The following is a 23,877-nucleotide window of genomic DNA, read 5'->3' as shown; positions in this document are numbered from 1 at the left end:
AGTGATATTGATATTACAAACTGATCTTTTGGTTTCAGATAATGTCATAAATGAATTGTTGTATTCTGACTCAGTTTAGATACAAATCTTAGTTTAACCTGTCAAAACACAACAATATTCACAAAACTGTGTCTCAGGGCTTCTTAACATTTAACAACCTATTCATGTAGCATACCCACTTAATGGGAAGAAACTCAGCTATCAGACAATATTAACAATTTTTAGCTAAACAAAACACAAGGGTAATACAAAGCCTATGAATTAGCACTAAGCGAAAGAGTGCTAACGCACGGTAGCAATATTTTATACTTCATGCAATCTGCACAAACTATATATCATATGAAAGATGAGATTCCACTGTTATAAGTATCATCAGTGTGCGACCAAAACTCATGGCAGCGAAAGCCAGCAAAGACAACACACAACTTCACTTTACGGGGGCCAAAACGGCAAATACGTCTTACCTTTGCTGTTTTCTGATCAAAAGTTGTGTTCAAGGTCATTAAAACGCATATAAACACTGCTGAAGTTTAATCCAATGTCTCTGTGTCACTTTGAAATGATTACTGATAATCCATCATAACATTTATGGCAATAAGCCTAGTTTTCATATAGAGTGTAACATAGCTTTCGGTTTGGGAAAACTGCGTGTGCATCACTCTCAATCCTCAATGGTAATGTTTAGATGGATTTAGGAACCCCCCCTCGATTCTATTTGCTCTAACGGTTCAAAGGAGGTGTCAATCACCAACATCGACCAATGGGTTCCAGAGATATGGCAAATGACCCCAGAGGTGGGTTTTTTTTCTTCTAAATCTCTCTAAAAAGAGCAAATTTCACTTGTTTTGCATCAATCTTGATACAGGGTACTTATTATATGTTATAGTTTGGATTACTAAAGCTTTTAGTCTACCATCCCTACATTTTTTTACTATGTTCAATCTGAATTTACTTTAAAATAAAAACATCTATATTGATTCTGATTTTTCTTCATCCAACTCACAGGTTTATCATTACTTTGAGAACAAAGATTATTAATGTACCTGGGAATGTCATTTCCGAGCCTGAGACCTGAAAAACAGGCTACAACCCAGAGTTGTGATAATGAGATGGATACATTGTATGTAAACAGAACTGAAGCCAGTTGACCTGACAAAGAATAGAAAAAAACTGTTGACTTTGGTTAGATAAGACTCAGAGGAATGTGTTTTCAGTAACCTTTTATACTTCCTATCAATTTGTTCCCTCTCTTACATGAACACTCATTCTTTCTTTTAAATCGCTTTATTACACGTCATCTTGTATCTAATCATGCTCTATTTATTTTTATCTATTTTTTGTCTGTATCTGCGTGTGACTTACTTTTCTTTCTCTCTCTGTTCTTACTAACCCCTGTCTGTATCTGTATACCCGTCCCCTGTTTATTTTGAACTCCCCTTTCTTTTTCGGTTAACTTTTAACAGCTCTTGTTTCGCTTTGTCCAACTGCCCCTCACCAATCTCTCACTCTTGCTTCCCTTCCCTTGTGTCTGTCTTTTCTCCTCTCCATGTTCCATCCTTTCTCTCACACATTTATACACGGTCCGTCTCATTTCTTATGCTCAAAAATCATAGTGATACCTAATGAACAAGGAATAAAATGATAATGCAAAGACAGTCATTAGGGAGTTGATGAAAAGTTGAAGATGGAGGTAAAAAAGAGTTCAAAGGAGGGATGAAAGAGATAATGGAAACAACTCAGGTGGAGGACATGAGGAGAATAGGGAGTTCAATGAAGAGGGGAGGTTCAAGAGGATGGTGGTTAGGAAGAGAAAAAGATGGGGAGGGGAAAAGATGGTTACTACAACGAGGGATAGAAGATGATAGGAGAAAAAGGATGAGGAGATGGAGTGAAAGAAATGTGGAGCAAAGGAGGAAGAGGATGGGAGTGATTTAATAGGTGGTCAGCCCAGTGGAAATGTACATGGTCTTAAAATAGGAGAGTGCGTTATGTAAGTGCTTTGAAAGCGTGCGTGTGTAATGCTGGCTGGGTACTGGAGTCGCTACATGAGTCTTGGCTCAGAAATCAGACACCAGACAATGAGTCTCTATGTTTTACAGCAAGCTTTTGGTTTCAGCTTTAAATCACCTCACTGTTAATTGCTCTTCCCACAGCAGGCTTTGCTCTCTAGAGGTCGTTTGGTAGGCGACCGTCCAACACAAACATTCGTGCAAATGTATCACTGCTGTCATCTGAGAATTTCTTAACTGATGACTATCTCTGCGATCATAACTATGAAATATGCCTTTTGAAATATGATTCTGCAAATTCCTCATCCGTCAATCAAACTTTAAATCCACATGATGACATCTTCTACTTTGGCTCTTCGGATGGAGCTTCTCCGGATGGCAATCTTTCCTTAAGAATAAGCCATGGAAGCTACTTGTGGTCATTATCACAAATATGTTCCATCCGTTCTCTCTTGGTTCCTGGTGGCAGACAGTTGCAGCTCTTTCTCACCTAGAGTCACGGCATGTCACAGTCTCCACCCAATCGGTTGGCGTGGAACACCTCCACAAGAGAGCACTCAGGAAACATTCAAATCAGATGCCAGAACCACCTCAGCTGACTCTTTTGTTTTTATGCAAAGGAGCAGCGACTATGCAAAGTCTCTTTTATCCATGATCTTATTCTCTCTGCTTATGAGCTTTGGGGAAATGACAAAGATAATCGACCAGGTGTGTGTGTGTGTGTGTGTGTGTGTGTATGCACTTGTCCACACCAAATTTGATGTACCAACGTCTAATTGTTTGAACAAGCCCCAATTGAACCCAATCCAATCCAATCATGCTATGTATTGTCAATGATATGACCATCGCTGCTACAACCCGCTACTGCAGATACACGCTTTACAAAATCAGGAAGATACGTCCCCTCCTGACCCAGAAAGCGACTCAGGTTCTGGTCCAGGCTCTCGTCATCTCACGCCTAGACTACTGCAACTCCCTCCTGGCTGGTCTACCTGCATGTGCCATCCGACCTCTGCAGCTCATCCAGAATGCAGCGGCTCGTCTGGTCTTCAACCTTCCTAAATGTTCCCACGCCGCTCCTCCGCTGCCTTCACTGGCTTCCAGTAACTGCTAGAATCCACTTCAAGACAATGGTACTTGCGTACCATGCTGCGAATGGATCTGGCCCTTCCTACATCCAGGACATGGTTAAACCGTACACCCCAGCACGTGCACTCCGCTCTGCATCAGCCAAACGGCTCGCTGCACCCGCGCTGCGAGAGGGACCAAAATTCCCATCAGCAAAAACACGTGGGTTTGCTATCCTGGCTCCAAGATGGTGGAATGAGCTCCCCATTGAAGTCAGGACAGCAGAAAGCTTACACATCTTCCGGGGGAGACTGAAAACTCATCTCTTTCGACTCCACTTCGAGCGATATAATTATTAACGAAGCACTTATATACTAATAAAGGACTGGCTTATCTAAAGCCAGTTGAGTAGCACTTGAAATGTTTTAGCTCTATGAAACCTGATGTACTTATATGATTCTGTTTTCTTCAAGTTTGTATCTTCTTGGTCGAACGCACTTATTGGAAGTCGGTTTGGGTAAAAGCGTCAGCTAAATGTAATGTAATATGGGCTTTTTCTAAGAATTGTATTTTATGTTCATGGTGTCAACTTTTTTTTTTTTTTCTTGCAACGGATTATTGTCAGCTTTGTTAAAAGCCACGCAACCACATGGCACAGTGTTTGACATGTATTTATGTGGTAGAAGCATTGCAGCCCGATGTGTAATTTTGTTAACATATGTATGTCATCATTATGCTTTCCCTCTAACACCCATAATGGCTAATTGAGAGGGTGATCTATTAAACCATTCGGATAACTTCTTTAATCATTTATATTAATGTGCATCACTATTGATTGTGGATCTCATTTACTTTCATTTTCCTTTCTCCCCCTTCTTCATTTTGTTTAGCAAAATGAAAATCGTCACGTGTTGTAAATGGCCTAAAGTAAGGACAAGATCCTGGAAACCTTTTCAAAATACAGATTTTTCTTTTAATTTCTTTGCATTTGTTGCCTTTTTTTATTGCTATCAATATATGGGATTAGTTTTGTCTCATAAAGATAAAGCAACACTTTCTCAGAATCAAGCAAAACTAAGAGTTTTAAGAGTCAAGCTAAATAAATGTAATTAATAAAACTATAAGTTGCAAACAAATCATTTGTGTAATCATGTAAACTATAAGTCTTTTTTCTTTGTTTTAACATATATTTTTGTTTTCAGTTCTTGTTTCTTCTTTCTCAATGATCAGAGTTTTGCTCTCGCTGCAGCTCTTCTCGTTTGCGCTCCCTCATTTTTTGTTTGCGATTCTGACACAAACATCCCAGGTGGGCGGGACTTTCAGGGGTGTGTCCCCATTGGCTACTCAGCTTTTGAGTGACACATTTTTTTTTCTGAAAGAGAGAAAGGTTTTATTTAATCTCTCTGTATTTATTCATCCTTCTTTACAAATTAATGTTGTAATGTTCATGTGTAAATATCTTTCAGAAAGTCAAATAGAGATTGAATGAATGAGAGCGACATAGACAGAGAAGTTCAGGGCATAGCAGTGTGGCAGATGGAATAGATTAAGACATGACATTTTCCACAATGACAGACATCTGCTGACTACTAAGTATGTCTGTCTGTCCCTCTGACTGCCTCTCTCATGGCCATTGTTGAGTGGAAATGTACAAGCTCTGGTTGTGTCATTGTCGCCCTGATCCCACTGCTTAGACATTCTGACTGATCACATTTCCACATGTAATAGTTTTAATTGCGAAAGGGAGGACGAGTTTAGTATTTCATTCTAATTTTCTTGCACCTATACACTCACAAGACTGAGGGGGTCTTACTTAAAGTTAGCTGTAGATTCAGTGCAGGTACAAAAACAACATGGTGTACACTTCGTAACTCTGACACTTTTAGCAATGTTTTGCTTAACTTAGAATCTCATAAAAAATGGAAATGGCTATCAATGGCTACCAAATCTCAACAAGTACTCAGTAATATTGTTGTTGTGTCCTTTCTTCAGTTTAATAATTTGGCCAGATCACAAACACAATTTTATCTGGGCTGCCATACAATAACCCCACTGAGCAGTACAGAGTTGGAAGAAGTACTCGGATCTTGTACTTGTATCTTGTAAAAGTAGAACTACCAAAGTGTAGGAATATTCAAAGTATTACTCAAGTAAAATCTAAATATACTTAAGTATCAAAAGTAGCCATTATGCAGAATTGAATTTCGATATTTATTGCTGGGTAGCTTGTGAATTGAATCCAGATGTAACTAAAGTCCCTTTTTAAGTGTTCATCATATTTTGTTTATCATTGATCCATATCGGCAAATTAATTAAAGGTACTACCTAAATGTAGTGAAGTACAAAGTAGCGTAAAATGGAAATATTCCACTCAAGTACAAGTACTTCAAAGTCATGCTTAAGTATAGTACTTTGGCAAATATACTTAGTTTCTTTACATCATGAATGACTTTAATACAAACATTAATCAAGAAGGCTTCTCTAATGCAATAAAGAAGAACTCCACAGTAGGTAATTGCATCCTCAGTGTGTCAACTGAAGATAAAGTGGAATATATGGTGGACTTGTATTATAATGAAATCAAAGTGGCAATGATAATCATTTTCAGGCTAACTTAGAATTTCACCAGTGAAGGCAAGAGTGTGTCTTTGTGGTGAGGTAATGATATTGTTGAGGCGTGTTCATAGCTTACATGGTTGAAGGAAGCCTCATTGTGTGTGTGTTGCCGCTTAAATACACAAACCTCGCCAGTATAACCCTGGGACGAGCAGAGAAGCCAGGCCACAAGAACCAGCCTGTACCCAGACCCCTGAAGACTACTGTTTAATAATGGGTGGCTTGTGGTGGAGAAAAGGTTATAAAATGTGTGGCAAACATGGGATTGATAGTGGAGGCTATCTTTAATCCATTTAGGCTCCATGCTGTAAAAGTTCAACTAAATGAGTTATCCTATAACTCATTAGGCAGACTTCTGGCAGCTTGGAAGCATTAGTTAGTTATTAATCAACACTTTAAAACATAATTGCTTCAAAGGAGTGAAACACAAGCTATTCTAATGCTCTTGGAAGTCACAAAGTTACCATTATACTCCTTGCTCCAAACAAGTAGTACTACTGCCACATCTGCTGAATATTCAAGAGCAATTGATTCTGCAACTGCTTCTGTAACTTAAAGACCACACGTTTGATGCCCAGTGCAACTAAAGTTGTTTTATCGATTGGTTCTGGTCAAATCTAGAAAAACATACCATGACAACTGTTTTTAAAAGCGGCTCTGAAACAAGTTCAGACCAATTCTCACTGGATTCTTCCTCTGTTTCCTGTTTCTACAGAATGGCTCAAAAAGAGAAACTCCAGTGCCTGAAGGACTTCCATAAGGACACTCTGAAACCATCTCCAGGTAAAAGCCCTGGCACCCGGCCTGAAGACGAAGCAGAGGGCAAACACCCCCAGCGTGAGAAGTGGGCGAGCAAACTGGACTTTGTTCTGTCCGTGGCTGGCGGCTTTGTTGGTTTAGGGAACGTCTGGCGTTTCCCGTACCTCTGCTACAAGAATGGTGGAGGTGAGGCCTTTGATCTCAGTCTTATCAAACGTGCTCTGATTTTCCATATTGGTCTTCTTTGAAATCATGCTGATTATGTTTTCACTCCACCCAGGTGCATTTCTCATCCCCTACTTCATTTTCCTGTTTGGCGGAGGTCTACCAGTCTTCTTCCTGGAGGTTTCCCTGGGTCAGTTCACCTCCGAGGGTGGCATCACCTGCTGGGAGAAGCTCTGCCCCATCTTTACTGGTATGTAGCTCATTGGTTATGATTAGATTATCGGGTGGCGTTGCATTTCAGCACACAATGTGGTTTTTGACATGAATGGTTGTAAAGAGTAAGAGAAAGGAGGTGTGCAGATGGGTGGATGAAATATTCACACTCATCGACAGTTACCCAGGTGGGTGTTGACCCTGCACATAGAAACCCCACACATAACATCATGGACACACAGTCTAATGTTTTAAAATTGTAGTTTACATTCACAATGGAACAGAACCACCTAAAAGCTGAGGTCCTTTCCTGTAGTGTGTTATATATTTGTTTGTGCTTGTAAATGGTCTACAAGGCTAAGACACACATCCCCCACCTCCCCCCTGCCTGAAACTCCTCCAATGGTCTCCTTTGTTGACTTCCATTAAATTGTGACATCACTATCTAATACTCGCGCTTCTATTGGCTAGCGCTCCAACATATTGTACGCTAAAGGCTAAGGGCTGGGACATTTCCGACACATCTCTAAGCTGTTGACCAATCACAACCGAGCCGGCCAGCTAACCAATCAGAGTAGACTGGGCTCTGGTTTCAGACAGGGGGTGAAAAGAGGTGCTGCAGCACAGGCAGTATGAGAAGAATAAAGAGCTTTTGGAACATTAAAGCATGGAGACATGTCCCAGTAGAGACACTGACAATGAGCATTTATCCTCTTAAGACTTGAAACCTGTGTTGTTGGACATTAGTAGGACAAATGAGGAAGATTTTTTTTGTGACATATCACATTTACTGTTCTCACATTATCCTACTGAGGGCTGAGGAAAATCCAACATGGCGTCACAAACCTTTTCCTGCCCAACTCAAAGGGTTTGAATTTTTCCAGACCTCTGTTGGTTTTCACAGAGGAATGACTGTGCAACATAAGGCTGAGTCACGCCAGAGTCTCCTCCAACCAGAGCGCTGAGACTGTACTGTGCAACCGTTTCCAGGCAACCAGGTTTGCTCTGGTACACCAACACACTGAGGCCTCTATTCTGCGTTAACCTTCCCCAGCTCTCACCTCCTCTCCGGTGAAAACCCCCTCTCTTCAAGGAAAGCACATTCACAGTTCCTAGATGTATTTCCTGATTACAGGTATCAAACAGAGATAGTTTTTTAAATGTTTGCCTAGCCAGACTTTTCTTTCTTGAGTCGAAGCTCTATTTTTTACTTTTCTACCACATATTCCCTTCTTTTTTCTAGATATGTTTATATACAGTGTATATATATTTATGTAATGACTCGTTTGTCCTTGCATGTACCATGCCCAAATACTAACCCATGTCTTTACAGCCCATATCATATATAATAATAATATATATTTATATAATAACTAACATGGTTTATTTTTTTTATACGTGAATTAAAGAAATAAATTGAAATATATAAATTAGTATTATTAATAATACAATATTAAATAGTTAGTAATAATAATATTATTATAAAAGGATCAAATACATAAAGTAGTTTTTAATAATAATAATAAGCTATAATAATACTAATAAAGATAATATAATAGTTTATCGGTTTGTTTAAGTGCATTACATCATTTTTTTTGTTGCCAAAAATCATAGTGAAGTAATATGAAAAACTCAAAATGAAAATATATATATTTTTATAAATAGAAATAGAACTAATTATAAAAATAAAATATCCAGGTGGAGAACAAGCACCACGTGTTTTACTTAAGCATAGCACTGCAAATTGGCAGGTAAGAATTTTTTTTTCTATAAAGGCAGATGGATAATAACATTTTAATATTTCATTTGCTTCACTCCAAGCCTCTCCTCTTCCTCCTCTTCCTCCTCAGCTCTTCTCACCTCCCCCTCTCCTCCTGCTCACTAATCATTAAGGTTCATGTATTCATCACTGTTTATTTATCTCTATTTTTCTGTTATCTTTTTAATACTCATGCTGATTCGCTATGATTAAACATACACAAACCTTCTCTCTGGTTCTTCTCATGACTGTTGAATTTAGTCTGGTCATTTTATCGTTACTGATGACAATCGTAACCGATCATGGTTTCATTAACTCCATTTAATTATTTACTCATGTTGCGGTTTTCACTTTCACATTACACACGTTCTTTCTTTGTTTCAGACATTATCCCTCCGCCGTCACACACACACACACACACACACACACACACACACACATACACACAGAGAACCGAGACGATGTACAGAGTGTCCCAAATCACACGTTGCTACGGCAACAGTGAGGCAACACATCAGAGAGATGAAGAAAGGAAGCAGAGCAGTGAGTTCTGAGGAGATGGATTGATAATGACAAGACAAAAGGGGGATGGAAATAAAGACGGAGAGAGATGAAGGGTGGAAAACAGGAGAGGAGTGAGGGAGGAAGGAAAGGAGGGAGATGGAGAAGAGGAGACTGTAAAGGAAGGAGATGACAATGGAGGACATGAGTCTAAGACAAAAGGAAAATAATTAAAGCAAGATCAGAGAGAACGAGAAAATAGGAGATATATGAAAGAGAGCCCTCTTTATGCCTCCTTATGTTTTTGTAAACATTATTGGGAAATATAAAGGTATAACTGTTCATGCTAATGTAACATTATGGCTCTGACCTGGAATAAGAACGAGAGGAGAATTGAGGCGTGGTCCCAGATTCTGCCCACGTGTCTGATTTTCAAGAGATTAAAACATGTCGCGAATGATGATCATTGAAAACAACCAAACCAGTTGCCTGTCAGTTAAAAGAAAGGAAATTACAGCAAACTGTAACTAAATAAGAGCAGCTGTTCAAGTAAAGGTCGAGATACAGAAATAACAACAACAATCAACATTATCTACGTGCTCCAGGATACTGTGGACCAAATACCTGAAGTCTTTACTTCTGTAATTCAATGTTTTTCTTTGATATACATGAAAATCTGAACATTCGGTAACCAACACCACCGCTCATTACAATTCCTTATTAATGAATGTATTATTAATACTACTGAGTATCATGCTGTGTCGTGAAAGACTACAAGCCAGTGGAAGTACAATCCAGCTTCATAATGACTACCATTTAGTCACTTGTAGACATTGACAAGCATCAATGTCTGTAGGCCGACCCGGAAGTTAGCATCGCAAGAACTCCCTCCACAAGAAGCAAGGGAGTTCTTCAATTGGATGTTGGAATATTGCAGAAAATAACACATTTCGGCAAACACACATTTATCATACTTAACACCATGGCGAGCCGTGACTTTTATACCTAGGGCCTCTGACCCCCCCACCTTTGATGATCAAATCACTTAAACACAAAGTCCATCCTCCTGTCCTTTTGGATGAAGCACTTGCGGGTCATTCAGCTGATCCTTTGCTACTCCAGTTTATCATTGTAACTCAATCTTGAAAATGACTCGGTTAATAATTTGGCAACGATGTCATCACTATCACTGAAGTGAGCCATCATGAACGAACTTATGCTAATTATAAATCTATCGATTAGATTTATGATTCGAAAATAATAAAAGTAGGGTAGACGTGGATATTATCCGGCTGAACAAAACGTGCATTTATCTAACAGTTTTGTTTTCCACAGACCTTATTTCAAGTTATTTTCCAAAATCCTATGGAGAAATCCCGTTGCTTTCTGTCGAGGGAATCCGAGCGCAGCTTACTTCCGGGTTTTAGGATGCGTCACTGCACCACTTGCATGGACCTCACAGCGGGCGGAACTTGTCATAAAGTCCGCGAAAATAAAGCCCGCCCATTTAGAGGGAAGATATGATTGGTCAATTGTACTGTCATTTGACATTACATTACATTTACATTACATTACATTTGACTATAGTAACTCAATGAGAGCATTGAGTTACTATAGCGTGCCCTCTGTAAATCGCAGAGAGGGCCATAGGAGCTTCTTTCATTGAACCCTTCACATTCAAACAGAAACTGAACAGGCAGATTCGAAGGATTTATTTCTTTGGAAAAGTTATTTTAAATACAATTATTTTTGGTAAAACTAATGAAAAATATAACAACGTTGTTTTTTTAAAAGAAAATATTTAAAAAAAAAAAAAAAAAATTCAAATATTATTTTTTGGAATATCTTAGACCCTCAGAGAGGGCCCTGACGGCTCGCCACTGCTTAACACATTTTGTCAGCAGGATAGTCTCCACATATTAACACCACTTTGTGATATTTGAAGCAAATGTAAACGCCAGAAGTAAAAAACGTAATGTTAGGCTATAATCAGACTACGATCACATGACTTAAAGTCACCACCGCTAAGCTAAAGGTGGACTTGTGTCAGTGTGATGACGTTTAGTAGTTCATTTAGTCATTTGTTAGCAACCACCGACACATACAGTAGAAGCTTTGGACATTCACCAGTGGTGTATTTACTGATATACTTTATGTCGTAGAACACAACATTTAAATCTCTTCAGCCTGTGTTAAACACAGACCTTAATTCAGGCTTCTAACTAACACTTTCAATAGAACGTTTCGGAAGTACTAAAATGCTACGTCTTTTCAGGGTTTTAGCACTCATTCCTGCACCACTCTATGATGATTGTTGTTTTATATGACGGTGCCAAAGACAAATTCCCATTTCATGCAAATGTAATGGACAGTAAAGTTATCTGAACCTGAAAATGTTACTGCTCTTAGCTTATGTTCAGACTACGAAAACACTGTTAGATACTGTACACCAGTCACTACGGAGTGGTTAAAATACCCCCTGTCCCAAACACAATGTCAGACTGAGTTATCAAGGAGAAACCAAACTCAGTGTGATTAGGCTGATCTCCTCTAGCTGGGAACAGGCTTAAAGATTATTGACATGTACAAAGAGAATACACCCAACACATTCTGTTTCCACTGACATCCAGGAAGAGGCACATATTCAATCACTGAGTAAATGCATAGAAACACACGGGGCGACAGGTAGACTATTATTAGACTTGTGTTGCTTGGCAACTGACACGCTCTCGGCATGTTCTCTCACCAAAACAGAAACAAGCCATTCATCAAAAACTGTTTGACTTAACCCTGCCATCCAGATAGAATAAAGGTTAAAAAGAGAAATGTTACATTTGGATTTTATATTTAATGGAAAGCTGAAAAAATGGTTTACATAACACCAGTATCAGTTTAATATTAGGTGGTTCATATTGTTATTTATTGGTAAGTTTTTCATTATTTCTTAAAAGTGTTAGTACTTGTTCATCCTAATCGCACACATGAGTGGTCTCTACTGTAGGCTATTTTTATTATATGTATAGCACTTTGGCTCGACCAAAAATCGTTTATAAATGTGCTATATAAATCCAACTTGATTTGAAGATGTCAACAGTCCCCAGTCTCAAAAAACATCATGATTTGCTAAATCTGAGGAGAACAGCTGCTTTAGTTGTAAATACATTACATGAAGGATCAGGAATATAATGATCATAGGCTAATAAAGTATTCCAAGGATCAGAATATTAAACAGTGTATGACTGCAGGATTTATTATCAAGACTGTGATTATATTTAAAATGAGCTCAGAAATAATAATGTGTCATCGCATTTATTTCTATTTTTCTACAAAATGTTGTCCTGGAACCAATTGTAGTTATTGGGTTTACATTCAAAAACGGTGTCTGATTACTTAGTTTTAGTAAATCTCTGCAAAACCCAAAGAAAATTGTCTTGGACTTCAATGGCAGTGGTGGAACAAGTACTCAGATCCTCTACTTAGGTTAATCTAACGATTCTAAATTGTACAAATACTCTGTTACAAGTAAAAGCCCTAAATGCAAAATGTAACTGAAGTTAAAGTACAAAAGTATAAGAATCTAAATATATTTGAGTACCAAAAATAAAAGTAGGCTACTCGATATAGAGTATGGCCCTTTTTGGAATAGTATATCATGAATTACTGTATTATGACTATTAACAGATTTAAGTTGTTTATCTCTTCAGTTATATTGGTAGCTTAACCAATGATGAACAGTTTTTGTGTGTTAAAGGATCATTTGTTAATGTAAACAGTCAGAGCGAGATCAGCCGAGGTCAGCAGATGAGCACAAGTAGTGACATCATGGAGGAGGACGCATCTGTTTGTTTGATCAGCACTGTGTGTGTGTGCTGCCCTAGGTTTAAAACATTTGGGACAGCAGTGAGAATGTTATGAGAACCAATATGTTGGTATATGGTATTTAAAATTGGGCTCGAGTAGAACCCCTGGATTTGGCTTGCAACACAAAGTGATAATGATCTCTGTAGGACTTGGAAGTGTCATGATTCAAAGTGTGGGCCTGTGAAAGAGAGGCCCTTGGAAAACAACATCTATTTTTAACTGTAATTACTTATTTTAAAGAGATTGCAACATTATAATTTTTAAAGAAAACACATTTATTATGCATACAATAAAAACTTCAACAAATATATTGATCCTGGCTTAACCAGCGACCTTTACTCTGTTGTTCATAAGCTCGGTTTCAGAAAACTTGTCAGTAGTTTAACAACTATTTTAATTTTAGTAATGTCTATGGAGACCAATTGGTCGATACGAGAAATAATTTGAAGCAGGCGAGACACGGCAGGCAAAAACATTGTTTTTCAAGTACTGATCAATTTTGAGATTTTGTGCTATTTTGATTCCATAACATGTTTTCTTTCAGGCTTTTGGAAGGAAAACGTACAAAATACACATTTAAGTGTTTATTTAACTATAGTTTGTCTATTTGCGTCTGTAGATTTCTCCTAAATTCACCAAAAGTTAGCATTCTAACGTAACATAAAGTACCGTGACCGCTGTTTGCACCATGCCATCAGAGGTATCGCTGGAAAGCTGTGTCTCTCCTGCACAATCTCATCGGATCCAAATATGGTCATTTCCTTTGTATCAGCAACCAATCGTGAAAGCACAAAGGGGTCTTAAACCAAGAAACGAAATCTCATTGGCTGGTGTCAATTTCTGACAACGTGATTCGTTCAGATGCGTCACGTGGTGTGCTAAAACACTTCCTGGTTAGCTTTCAGCTAGAAATTGAAATCTCAAAATGCCAAAAGAACGGCGAGAAAAACGTTCACAGAGAAGACGACAACAATTGTCACTTGCACGAAGCAAGGTTATACAAAAAACAAATGACCCCGAACATGAAATACCTTCACGGAGTGCGTTGATGCGCAAGCTATCATTCAAAGAACAGGAGGGTTTAGCTAGCGCCTCACTGCAATCTTTAAAGGTCGTTTTCTCAAAATGAGTTTTTTCTCCTACTCTGAGTTCGAAATTTCAACTTCAGAAGCACGTACATACACCAAACCTTCCAGTTATATTCCTATCAATATTATGAAGGCTTTTACAGAAGGGTTTGTTCATATATAATTCATAGCCTGAATTATACAACATTGTATACCTAAAAACATGGCGAAAATGGATATTTTAGGGCTGTTGACAGTATTTTCTGATTTATGGAGTGATAAAAAGAGATATCCAATATCCCTTCTGTAAAAGCCTTAGATACTAATATGACTACAAAATGAAACAATAATTTTGAATCTGGCTATATCCAAAGTTCAGATTTCGATTCCTGAAATGTGTTCAAATATATGCATATTTAATGAAATAATGGCTAATTTGCATATTTAAACATGCTATTTCAGAAAACTTGTAATACAAAAGACAATTGCCTTATTGTAAGTAATTAACTGGAGACATTTCTAGCTGATGCCTTTAAGTTAAAAAAATTACCCTATTCACCTGGGGTGTCTCGCCTTAATAAAGAATGTAAAACTATTTTTAAAACTGTAATTGAACTTCAACTTATATTAATTACCTGATTCCAGTGGCCAGTTGCAATAGATAATCAACAAAGTTTCCATTTTGCAGCAACAGCGCAAAAGGTTTCAATAATAATTAGTATTATGTCTGAGTCTAGTTCTGTCTTATCTGCTTTGTTACGGAATGTGTTCAATACATTACGTTTTTATTCATTATTATTACCATTACAATACATAGATTAAGAATAAATGAAACAAATAATACAACATTGACCTAATTGAGCAGACTGATTTTTTATTTTTTTTTGCAACCCTGATCTCCTCAGGCAGGTCTTTACGACCAGCAGTGATGCCTCTGAGGGTCTCGGGTGTAAGACGGGGCATAGGGTTTATACAAGGTCACAAAGATATCTTAACATACCAGCAATACAATTTAAAATGTATTGTTAAAGCAATATCATCTTATTTTCTTCTTACACCTACAGCGCACACCCTGAACAGTGTGCTTCTTGTTTACATGTTCCTCTGCACACTTAGATGCAGGACATACAAACACTCTTTTGCTATTTATTTTCATTTTGCAGCACATTTATACTACCAGAATTTTGCTTTACATCTTTACATTATTTATTTTTCTCAAGTCATTTACTTTTGGTGAGATAACTAAAGTTTAGTTCATTTTACCCTGGCTATGGACTGATTCCTTATTAGTTGTTACAAAGCATACACAAGACGGCGGGTAGACAAACCAATATAGAGCCCCAATACAAACAATCAGACAAACAAACATGAACTCGCAATAAACACCAGCGTGACAGCAAAGTTCATCCAGCTCAATTTAGTCTGAATTAAGAGGTTTCAGAGGGGGTAGGGAATAATAGATGGGGTACCTTGACTCACAAGTGCTAAGATCGTGCCTGAAGACCATCCAAAAGCGATAACTAGCTTATCCTCTTGCGACACCACTACTCTATTCTAGTGGCGCTATGAACCCCCGACCAGGAGAACATAGACTTTCTTCCGTTCCCCTTTCTCACCAACAACAGCCCAGTTAACTGTAGTCCTACACGACCAGCCTATACACCCGCTATCGTGTTCATCACAACGATGAAACACAGTTTTGTTTTACACTTGCCACTGCCCACCCGTGATCAATTAGCCTATAATTGTATGTATGCACTCCGGACCGCCACCAGCTCCTCTAGCAATGTGTAGGGAACGCTTCCAAGCAATGTAGAGAATGTTCCTCCAGCAAAGTAGAGAGCTGTGGCGCATCGGGTGATGCACGCACCTCGCGCTGCCCCGGCCTTGCCAGCACGTAGAAAACGGTCACAAACAACGAGTGCTTTTAGACCATCTCGTTTTTAATAGAGACGGCGGTGGTGTGAGTTAAAGCTATAGACAAAAAGCTGTGACTTTCTCCTTCTCAGCTGCACTTCTCCAGCCCCACAAACACGGGGAGGTTTTACACACACACCCGCGGCAGCTGGAGCCGTGTTTACAGAGGCGATAGGAGTAATATCTCCGGCTGCTTATTTTCAACTGCTGTGTTGGCCGCTGAAACCCCCAGAATTCGGCCTTGGAAAATATTTCCCCAACACTGAAAACTGTCTTTTTTTACAAAATGTAACATTACCAGAACTTTTATGTTGTAAATTGTGGGAATTTTGATGAAAATATCCTTCATTTATTTACAAGGGCAATACGCTCAAGCCTCCAATCAGGTTGTTTTCTTTACATTTCACAATGTATTTGAAAAAGGTACCATTCAAGCCTTTATTCACTTTGATAAAAAAATGCCTGTTGCACTTTCTTTTATTACCATACAAATCCTGTTCAACAGAGAGTTTGCTCACATTGTGACCTTTAATCTTGATGACCATTTATTGGACTGTTGATGGAATATTTGGTATCCTCAACCTGAGCTCTCTTCTCTCTCCAGGTATTGGTTACGCCTCCGTTGTGATCGTGTCTCTGCTGAATGTCTACTACATCGTCATCCTGGCCTGGGGTCTCTACTATCTGTTCCAGGTAGGTTTGAGAAACTGATGGCAAGAGAAAACGTTTATCTTTCTGTCACCTCCATCACAAATAACTAACATTGTAGGAATAAAACTGGATTTTTATCAAGACAGTTTGACTTCTGATACTCGACCCGTCTGTACTTGTTAGCTGGAATGTCAGCCTTTTTTGTAGAAACACTCTAGGAAAATGTTTCAGGATAAGTAAAAGGGGCCACCAGAGCCATGGTTGGTTCAGAATAATGTACTTATTGGGGAAATCGTGTTTGACTTGAAAAAAATGCGTTATTTGCTTCTAGTTAGACAGTTTGTCCTGTTTATTATTTTATATACCAGAACATCTAAGAGTGTATTGTCACACTTAGGCCATGACCACCTACCATAGAGAAGAGAAGCTGTGTTTAGAAATGTCACCTATTCAGGTCCATAATTATGATACCAATCAGAAGAAAGGCTGTCCTTGAGCTAAATTGTCCTCTAACCTGCTTCTTTATTCCGTTCAGTGTTTTCAGCCGGAGCTGCCCTGGGCCAAGTGCAATCAGCCCTGGAACACGGATCGATGCATCGAGGACACCTTCCGCAAGAACAAATCCCTTTTGCTGGGTGCCAACATCACCAACTTCTCTAACTTCACCTCCCCCGTCACCGAGTTCTGGGAGTGAGTTGCATAAGAGCACACATACATGCTCGTTTACATAACCTGTAATGTTTTCATGTCATCTAATGTGATGTGTCATGTTCAACTAAAGGATAAGCGAGTAGAATGAATGTATTGACTCCTTCAACAATAGTCCATCTGAATCATCACTTGACTATGATTAACTGCACATGTTTGATGGTGTCTTTATCAACAGAGACCCTGCCCTCGGCTTTTATTTTTCTCATTTTGCTGTGTTTGGGAAGTTTCATGGCGTCCATTGATATAAATACGTAGCAAAATACGACAAGATCGTATAAATTAATCTACAGTTCTAAAGGAGACAAGAGGTGGATGTAGTCTAGATTTCTGGACTAATCTTTTGAAGCCTCTAGTTTGCCATTTTTGGCCTTAGCCAGGGCCGGCCCTCGGCATAAGCAGTATAGGCGAATGCTAAGGGCGCATCAACCCATAGGGGGCGCCGAAAAAAAAAAGAAAAAAAAAAGTTAGAAATAAAAAATAAATAAATAAATGTATTTCATAACAACACAATTTCCCGATTTTGGATCAACAAAGTACATCTTATTATAATATACTAACATAACTACGCCTATATTGCGTACAGCGCCCATAAACTATGGCACACACCCCCCCCCAAAATCAAGTTGAACTGCCTCAGTCCCAGAAAAAACCAGAGGTTTATGTGAAATTGTTATTTTTTTTGAAATAATGGTTTTAGTGTGAAATTATAAGTTTTAATTTTGTATTTGAATTCATTTAAAATAAATCAAACTCCCAAAAAACGTACACAGCTTCTGTGTGCTTTTATGAACATTGGAATTTACTGTGTAAGCGGCCGCGGGGGGGGAGAGCTTTAGAGAGCTCTCTCCTGAAAGACTGAGAGGCTCTGATAACCTCAGCTCAGTGAGGTAAAGGCACACCTTTTATATGATCATTATAGTTATAAAAAAATAAAAGAATAGGTGAAAAACAGGTATAAAATACTGACAGTACAAAAAAGTTGTTATTAATAAACAAGAATACAGTTTGAAAGGGGAGTGATTTGTAAAATATCCATAAAGAAAATCTGCTTACAGTTCTGTTTCATATGGTTGTTGAGAGATGTATCCATAGATCTCCTAATTTTGCTCTTAAAGTGCACCAGATTGATGCTTTTAACTTCAATATTAAAAAAAAGTCTTCCCAGGGGTGCATGCCCCCGGACCCCCCTAGAGGAGGTGAGGTCCCCCCCCCCCCCCCACTTAAATCATGTTCAAATGGATAGGAAACTAAATACAGTTGCACACATCTTGTGTCAATATCTTTGTTTTGGTGGTCATGCCACAACTGTGCACGCGCGAATCATAGTGAGTGTCTGCATTTTGGGGGGGGGGGCGCCAGCTAAAATCTTGCCTAGGGCAGCAAATTGGTCAGGGCCGGCCCTGGCCTTAGCCATCTTGTTCTTTTTATTATCTACAGTTGACACTAAAGGGTAGCGCTTAGAAAAACTGTTGGATGTTGAAGAATAAATATTATTCTACCAAAATATGATTAACTTTCCACAGCTAAATAAAGGGGGTAACGTGTAAAGTACTAGTTCTACCAATGCCCCTAAGCATACCCTTCTATCATCTATTATCCATTTGACTCTAAATGGAACCATCATTTACTAAATTAACCTAATGCTGTATTGAAGACACATTATAAGTATGTTAACGGGGTAGAAAATCAAGTTGTATGTTCATTTTCATAGACTTCTATGCAATCTGACTTTGAAGTTCCGGAAGTGCCTTTTTAATCCGTATTTTGTCTAATGACCAAAAAAGGCACTTCCCACTTGGCTTCAGTTTTCAGAGCTGAAGGGTGGCTGCTCGACGTGGACACATTAGAAAAACTCAAATGAATGAATGGTGGCATGCTTTTATTTTCTAGAATATTGAGCTGGTAGTCTGGTTTGTCACCCCAGTCAAAGACCATACATTCAACTGTTCAAAAGAAAAATAGTAGATTAGGTTACACAGTTATTTGGTTGATACACATAAACACTTCCACACATGTGACTCGCCCACTTGATTAACTTACATTTGATGAAATCCACTGTAGCTTTTTGTCACTGTTACATAATGTCTTAAGTTGAACAGATGGACCCATACGCTTACGAAGCTTTCCTTTCTGTGTTGCAGACATAATGTGCTGGGCATCAGCAATGGGATCGAGGATATAGGTCCTGTTAAATGGGATCTGGCTCTGTGTCTTCTGCTGGTCTGGGTCATCTGCTTCTTCTGCATCTGGAAGGGAGTCAAGACTACTGGCAAGGTAAACAAATGTTTCTGTGAACCTTTACTTTCTGGTTTAAAGTTGATTTTATTTTGTCTTCCACTGTTAATACGGAGGAAAACATTTACTTGTAGTTTTCCTCTGTAGAAAATGACAAACTGTAACATATTTTAAAGAGCTTTTCCTAAATGTGCCTTTATTTTCTGTATTGTGTTCTCTCTCAGGTGGTCTACGTCACAGCAACGTTCCCTTTCGTCATGCTCATCGTTCTGTTGATCCGTGGTGTGACCCTGCCGGGAGCTTCTGCCGGCATCAAATTCTACCTGTACCCCGACCTGGCTCGTCTGCAGGACCCAGAGGTAGGTGCCGTTGTACTGCCTGAGTGAGAAACCCTCAACATAGGTCTCCTTTTAGAGTCACTGTGTCTAGCCAAACATCTACACACGTTGCTTACTGTTGAAGAAGTGAAACGTCTTTCTGGTTGCAAATAAAATGTGAGAAATGTAATTTAAAATAATTGTTATCCAGGTGTCATCATCGCTAACTTTTGGGACTGTTTAGTCTGAACAGAATAGTTAGACTAGATTTCTACATACCCTGAAGTCCCTAGTCCCAGTGTTACCAATGACCTAAAGAAACAAAATGTAAATTCTAGTATATTGGAAATATTGACAGCTGTAACGTTAGAGCATCAAGCTAGCGCAGCAATATATGACTTAGCTAGCTAGCTTGCATTTATATCCCGGTTCCAATTCCTGGTAGTCCAATTCTGGCAAGACACCGGCATTGCTAACCGCCAGCATTTACACTAATTCTCACTATTATAAGTCAGTCTAGCCTCAAAATGATTTTAAAGCTGGCATTTTAGGGTAAAATCATCACATACATTAACTAAATATCCACCCAGCTAGCTTCGCTAGATATTACCCATGCCTTGTTATTCCCTTCATCAGCAGGCCTCAGCCTTTTTGTATTCGCTCTCTCCTCCTACTTACAGGTGTGGATTGACGCCGGTACCCAAATCTTCTTTTCCTATGCCATCTGTTTGGGCGCCATGACCTCCTTGGGGAGCTACAACAAGTACAAATACAACTGCTACAGGTGAGGCATCAGTTTTCAGTGAGGGGTTAGCGGTAGTGGAGAGAGGGGGAGACGGGATCGTTGTGTGTTCATTAACAAATCCTCCTCATGACATATGTGTGACATAGGGACTGTTTGCTGCTGGGAGCCCTCAACAGTGGTACCAGTTTTGTGTCTGGCTTCGCAATATTTTCCGTCCTGGGCTTCATGGCACAAGAGCAAGGGGTGGACATTGCTGATGTGGCAGAGTCAGGTACGAGGGTTCTGTAAAGGTGGCAGTGATGGTGGGCGCTGCTTTCCTGGTTAACAAAATAAACGACAGTAATGACAAAGAAAAACAGCAACGAATCCCTAAAGAGAATTAGCCAATGTGTTTATTTTCGGCCAAATGAATGGTAACTTGGTATTAAAAGGATTCCTGGATTAATTACAAATGACGGCATCGGTATATGGAAGTTTCCGCAATCAAACACTACTTGACAAAAGCAGAATGTGAGAAAATATCTGATCGGTTTATTAGCGCATCATTCGAGTGAATAAAGTTGAATGGATTTGGAAAGAGATTTGGAAGAGAGAGATGTTGGAAAATGTATTTAGTTTTCAAAAAGATTAAGAGTTAGACCTAAGCCTAACCCTAAAAGGCATAAAGAACAAGCTAGGGTTTACACAGAACAAGCGGTGTGGGGACATACAATGTATCCTGTGCCAGTGTGCTAGCCTAAACATGCACAAGAGTTTTGGTCCTGAGAGGTTCCTTTTCTACCTTCATGTAACAAACTGATGTGACCATTGATGTGGTTCCTATCTGGTTGACTGACACATATGGTGTTATAAGTTGTTTCTACAAAAGGTTTTTTAGAATTGGCAATCTTTCATGATGTCATATTTTGTGATTTAACAAAGTTAGCCCAATTCAAGCCAGGAGCCATGCCTGGTTTTCTGATACAATCAGACTAAGGATTTTATTAATGCTTGTTTTTCACATCCCAAAGCAAAGAAAATATGAATGTTGGCTTGCTTTAAAAATATATAGTTAAGATTACACTTTAAGAAAGGTGTTAGTACACCAACAGTTAAATCTGTTTTTATCTAGAACAACTATTGGGTTTGTTTGGAAAGTTTGAATCTCGTCTTTTCTTGATTTAACTCACTTCCTTTACATGCTTAAGATATAAGGCATTCTGTTTGAAATCAAATGAGACATAAATTTGCAACTTTTCATGTTTGCTGATAACATAGCAATGATGTTGTTACTGTAAAATGCTTTTGTGAAACCCAGGCTTTAAGTATTTCCCCAAGATCATCTAGGTTGATAGTGCAAATTTAGATTAGTGCATTCCGCTTACTCCAAACACTGACTATGCTGCCAACCCAGTCGATACGAATATTGGACAATTCTGTGGTCTCCTATTTGCATTGCCATGCCATTTTTTTTGGATGGCCCATTTGTCCGACAGCTCATTATCCCAAAAACCAAAGGCCCATTGTTCCAAAAATACACTCTCTCCAAAAAACAGATGCCCATGACATCATCAGGCATTCCTACTATGGCGGAGGCATGACTCGCCCTACTGGCTCTGGTTGGATTTGCCTTACTGCCAATGCCTAAACATGACCAGCTCAACCAATAAAGGCAAAGATTACAGGTCTGATCAATACATTCTGCATAATAAATAGACATGTTTTATGCAGAGACAATTAATTAGACAAGTTTTCTGGAGCAATCGACCTTTGGAACAATGGGATTTGGCTCCAATTGGAAATGTATCAGACTTTTTGAGTTTTGGAATAACGGGCTTTCAGACCGATGGGCAAAGCCCCAATTTGAGCAGAATTATCCAATATCAACGTTGTGTTTGGTGAGTGGGTTGATGCCTCACAGGTTAGCAAAGTATAAAAAGGAACTAGGCAGAGCAACAGGGAACTCAGTTGTTAATGGAAAGGTAATGTTGTCCTTTAGGTTGAACAATAGAGTTATTTGAAAGTGTAGGGAAATCTCAAGTAAGTCTGCCTTAACTGCGATTACTCGATTCCCTTGTACTTTGTATATGAATGTTATCAATTCAGAGACTCAGCTGACTAAATATACAGAACTCATATATCATGCTACTACGAACAAGTCTGTTCTAAAAAATAGGTTTAAATATGTAGTATTTTGTGTTTTGTAAAGTTGTACAGTAATGATATCACACTGTTTGATGGTGATTTTATTTTACGATTTTGATATACTTGATTAGCGTTCTGTTAGCATCTCAGGGAATAGAAGTTGTTAGTTGTTAGTCAACGCGGTGTTTGGTTGGATGCCTTGTCATTATTTGCAACAAAAGCTGAACATACTTACATACTGTATGATGCTATCAGCTGCGATGCTGTTTTGCTGTTATGGCTGCTTTCTTGTTTTTTAACTTCTGTTTTCACAGTTTCCAAGTTAGCATCTACGTCAATTTAGACCTCTGGTATTAAAAAAGAAAAAAAAGAAACCTTTTGCTTTTTATTTGACAACTCAGTTAACATCAGCTGCTGTTTTGTTTGGGCTGTTTTTGCATTCCTCATAGAGACACTATTTCTTAGTTCAGTCAGGGATGCAAAATGGCTACAGTGATGTAGGTGTTATTTAAAAATTATATTATTTGAGAAAAGCCAAGCCTTGATTAACCTTTTCCAGGAGTTAACTGTCTTCCAGCTGCCTGGAAAGGTGAATCAAGCACAAGTAGGTTAAATATTTCATAAAGTACCTGCAATGTTGGATCTTTGGTCCTTTAGGGAACTCAACACACATATACAATCCTCTACATTATGTACTTGTATATATTATTTATATTATCCTTCACAACTTCTCTCTTATTTATTTCCGCAGAGATGCAGTAACACACTTCTCAGAACAGTTTACTTTAATTACTATACTTGACCTGTTCTTTATAGTTGTTCTGTTTAACTTTGTTATAATACTTTATGTTTTTAATGATAAGAAGTCATCGTAAATAGTAATACATAGTTTAATGTGTTAAGTGCACAAAGTTAGGGATCTTGTACGTAATATTTATAAAAAAGGAAGATTCGGGTAAGTAAAGATGTGTATAAGACATTCTTAATACCTGTTTATTCACAACACCTAACGCTAAATACCAAAACATAACACATAACCGTGTAAATGCAGAATGGTAGCACAGGTTAGATCATAAATTCAAATCTGGTTTTGCATCTCCTTTGTTTGGGTTTTCTTTTTCCCACAGAGAGGCAGATCAGATGAGCTTATCGTAATACT

The 23,877-nt window shown here is 38.6% G+C and overlaps 1 protein-coding gene across 1 annotated transcript in view; it reads left to right on the top strand.

Moving 5' to 3' along the window:
- Positions 1 to 23,877, top strand: part of LOC117560681 (sodium- and chloride-dependent taurine transporter-like) — a 42,375-nt gene that overhangs the window by 6,697 nt on the left and 11,801 nt on the right. The window contains exons 2-9 of the mRNA XM_034237623.1: positions 6,409 to 6,638; positions 6,733 to 6,867; positions 16,540 to 16,628; positions 17,122 to 17,276; positions 19,439 to 19,571; positions 19,757 to 19,891; positions 20,530 to 20,633; positions 20,741 to 20,865. Coding sequence (XP_034093514.1) covers positions 6,410 to 6,638; positions 6,733 to 6,867; positions 16,540 to 16,628; positions 17,122 to 17,276; positions 19,439 to 19,571; positions 19,757 to 19,891; positions 20,530 to 20,633; positions 20,741 to 20,865 — 1,105 coding nt within the window. The 5' untranslated portion in view covers position 6,409. The remainder of the gene's footprint in view (positions 1 to 6,408; positions 6,639 to 6,732; positions 6,868 to 16,539; positions 16,629 to 17,121; positions 17,277 to 19,438; positions 19,572 to 19,756; positions 19,892 to 20,529; positions 20,634 to 20,740; positions 20,866 to 23,877) is intronic.

The sequence above is a fragment of the Gymnodraco acuticeps genome, unplaced genomic scaffold (genome assembly GCF_902827175.1).
Source record: "Gymnodraco acuticeps unplaced genomic scaffold, fGymAcu1.1, whole genome shotgun sequence".
In the NCBI taxonomy this organism is placed as follows: domain Eukaryota; kingdom Metazoa; phylum Chordata; class Actinopteri; order Perciformes; family Bathydraconidae; genus Gymnodraco; species Gymnodraco acuticeps.
This window is presented reverse-complemented; position numbering and strand designations above follow the sequence as displayed.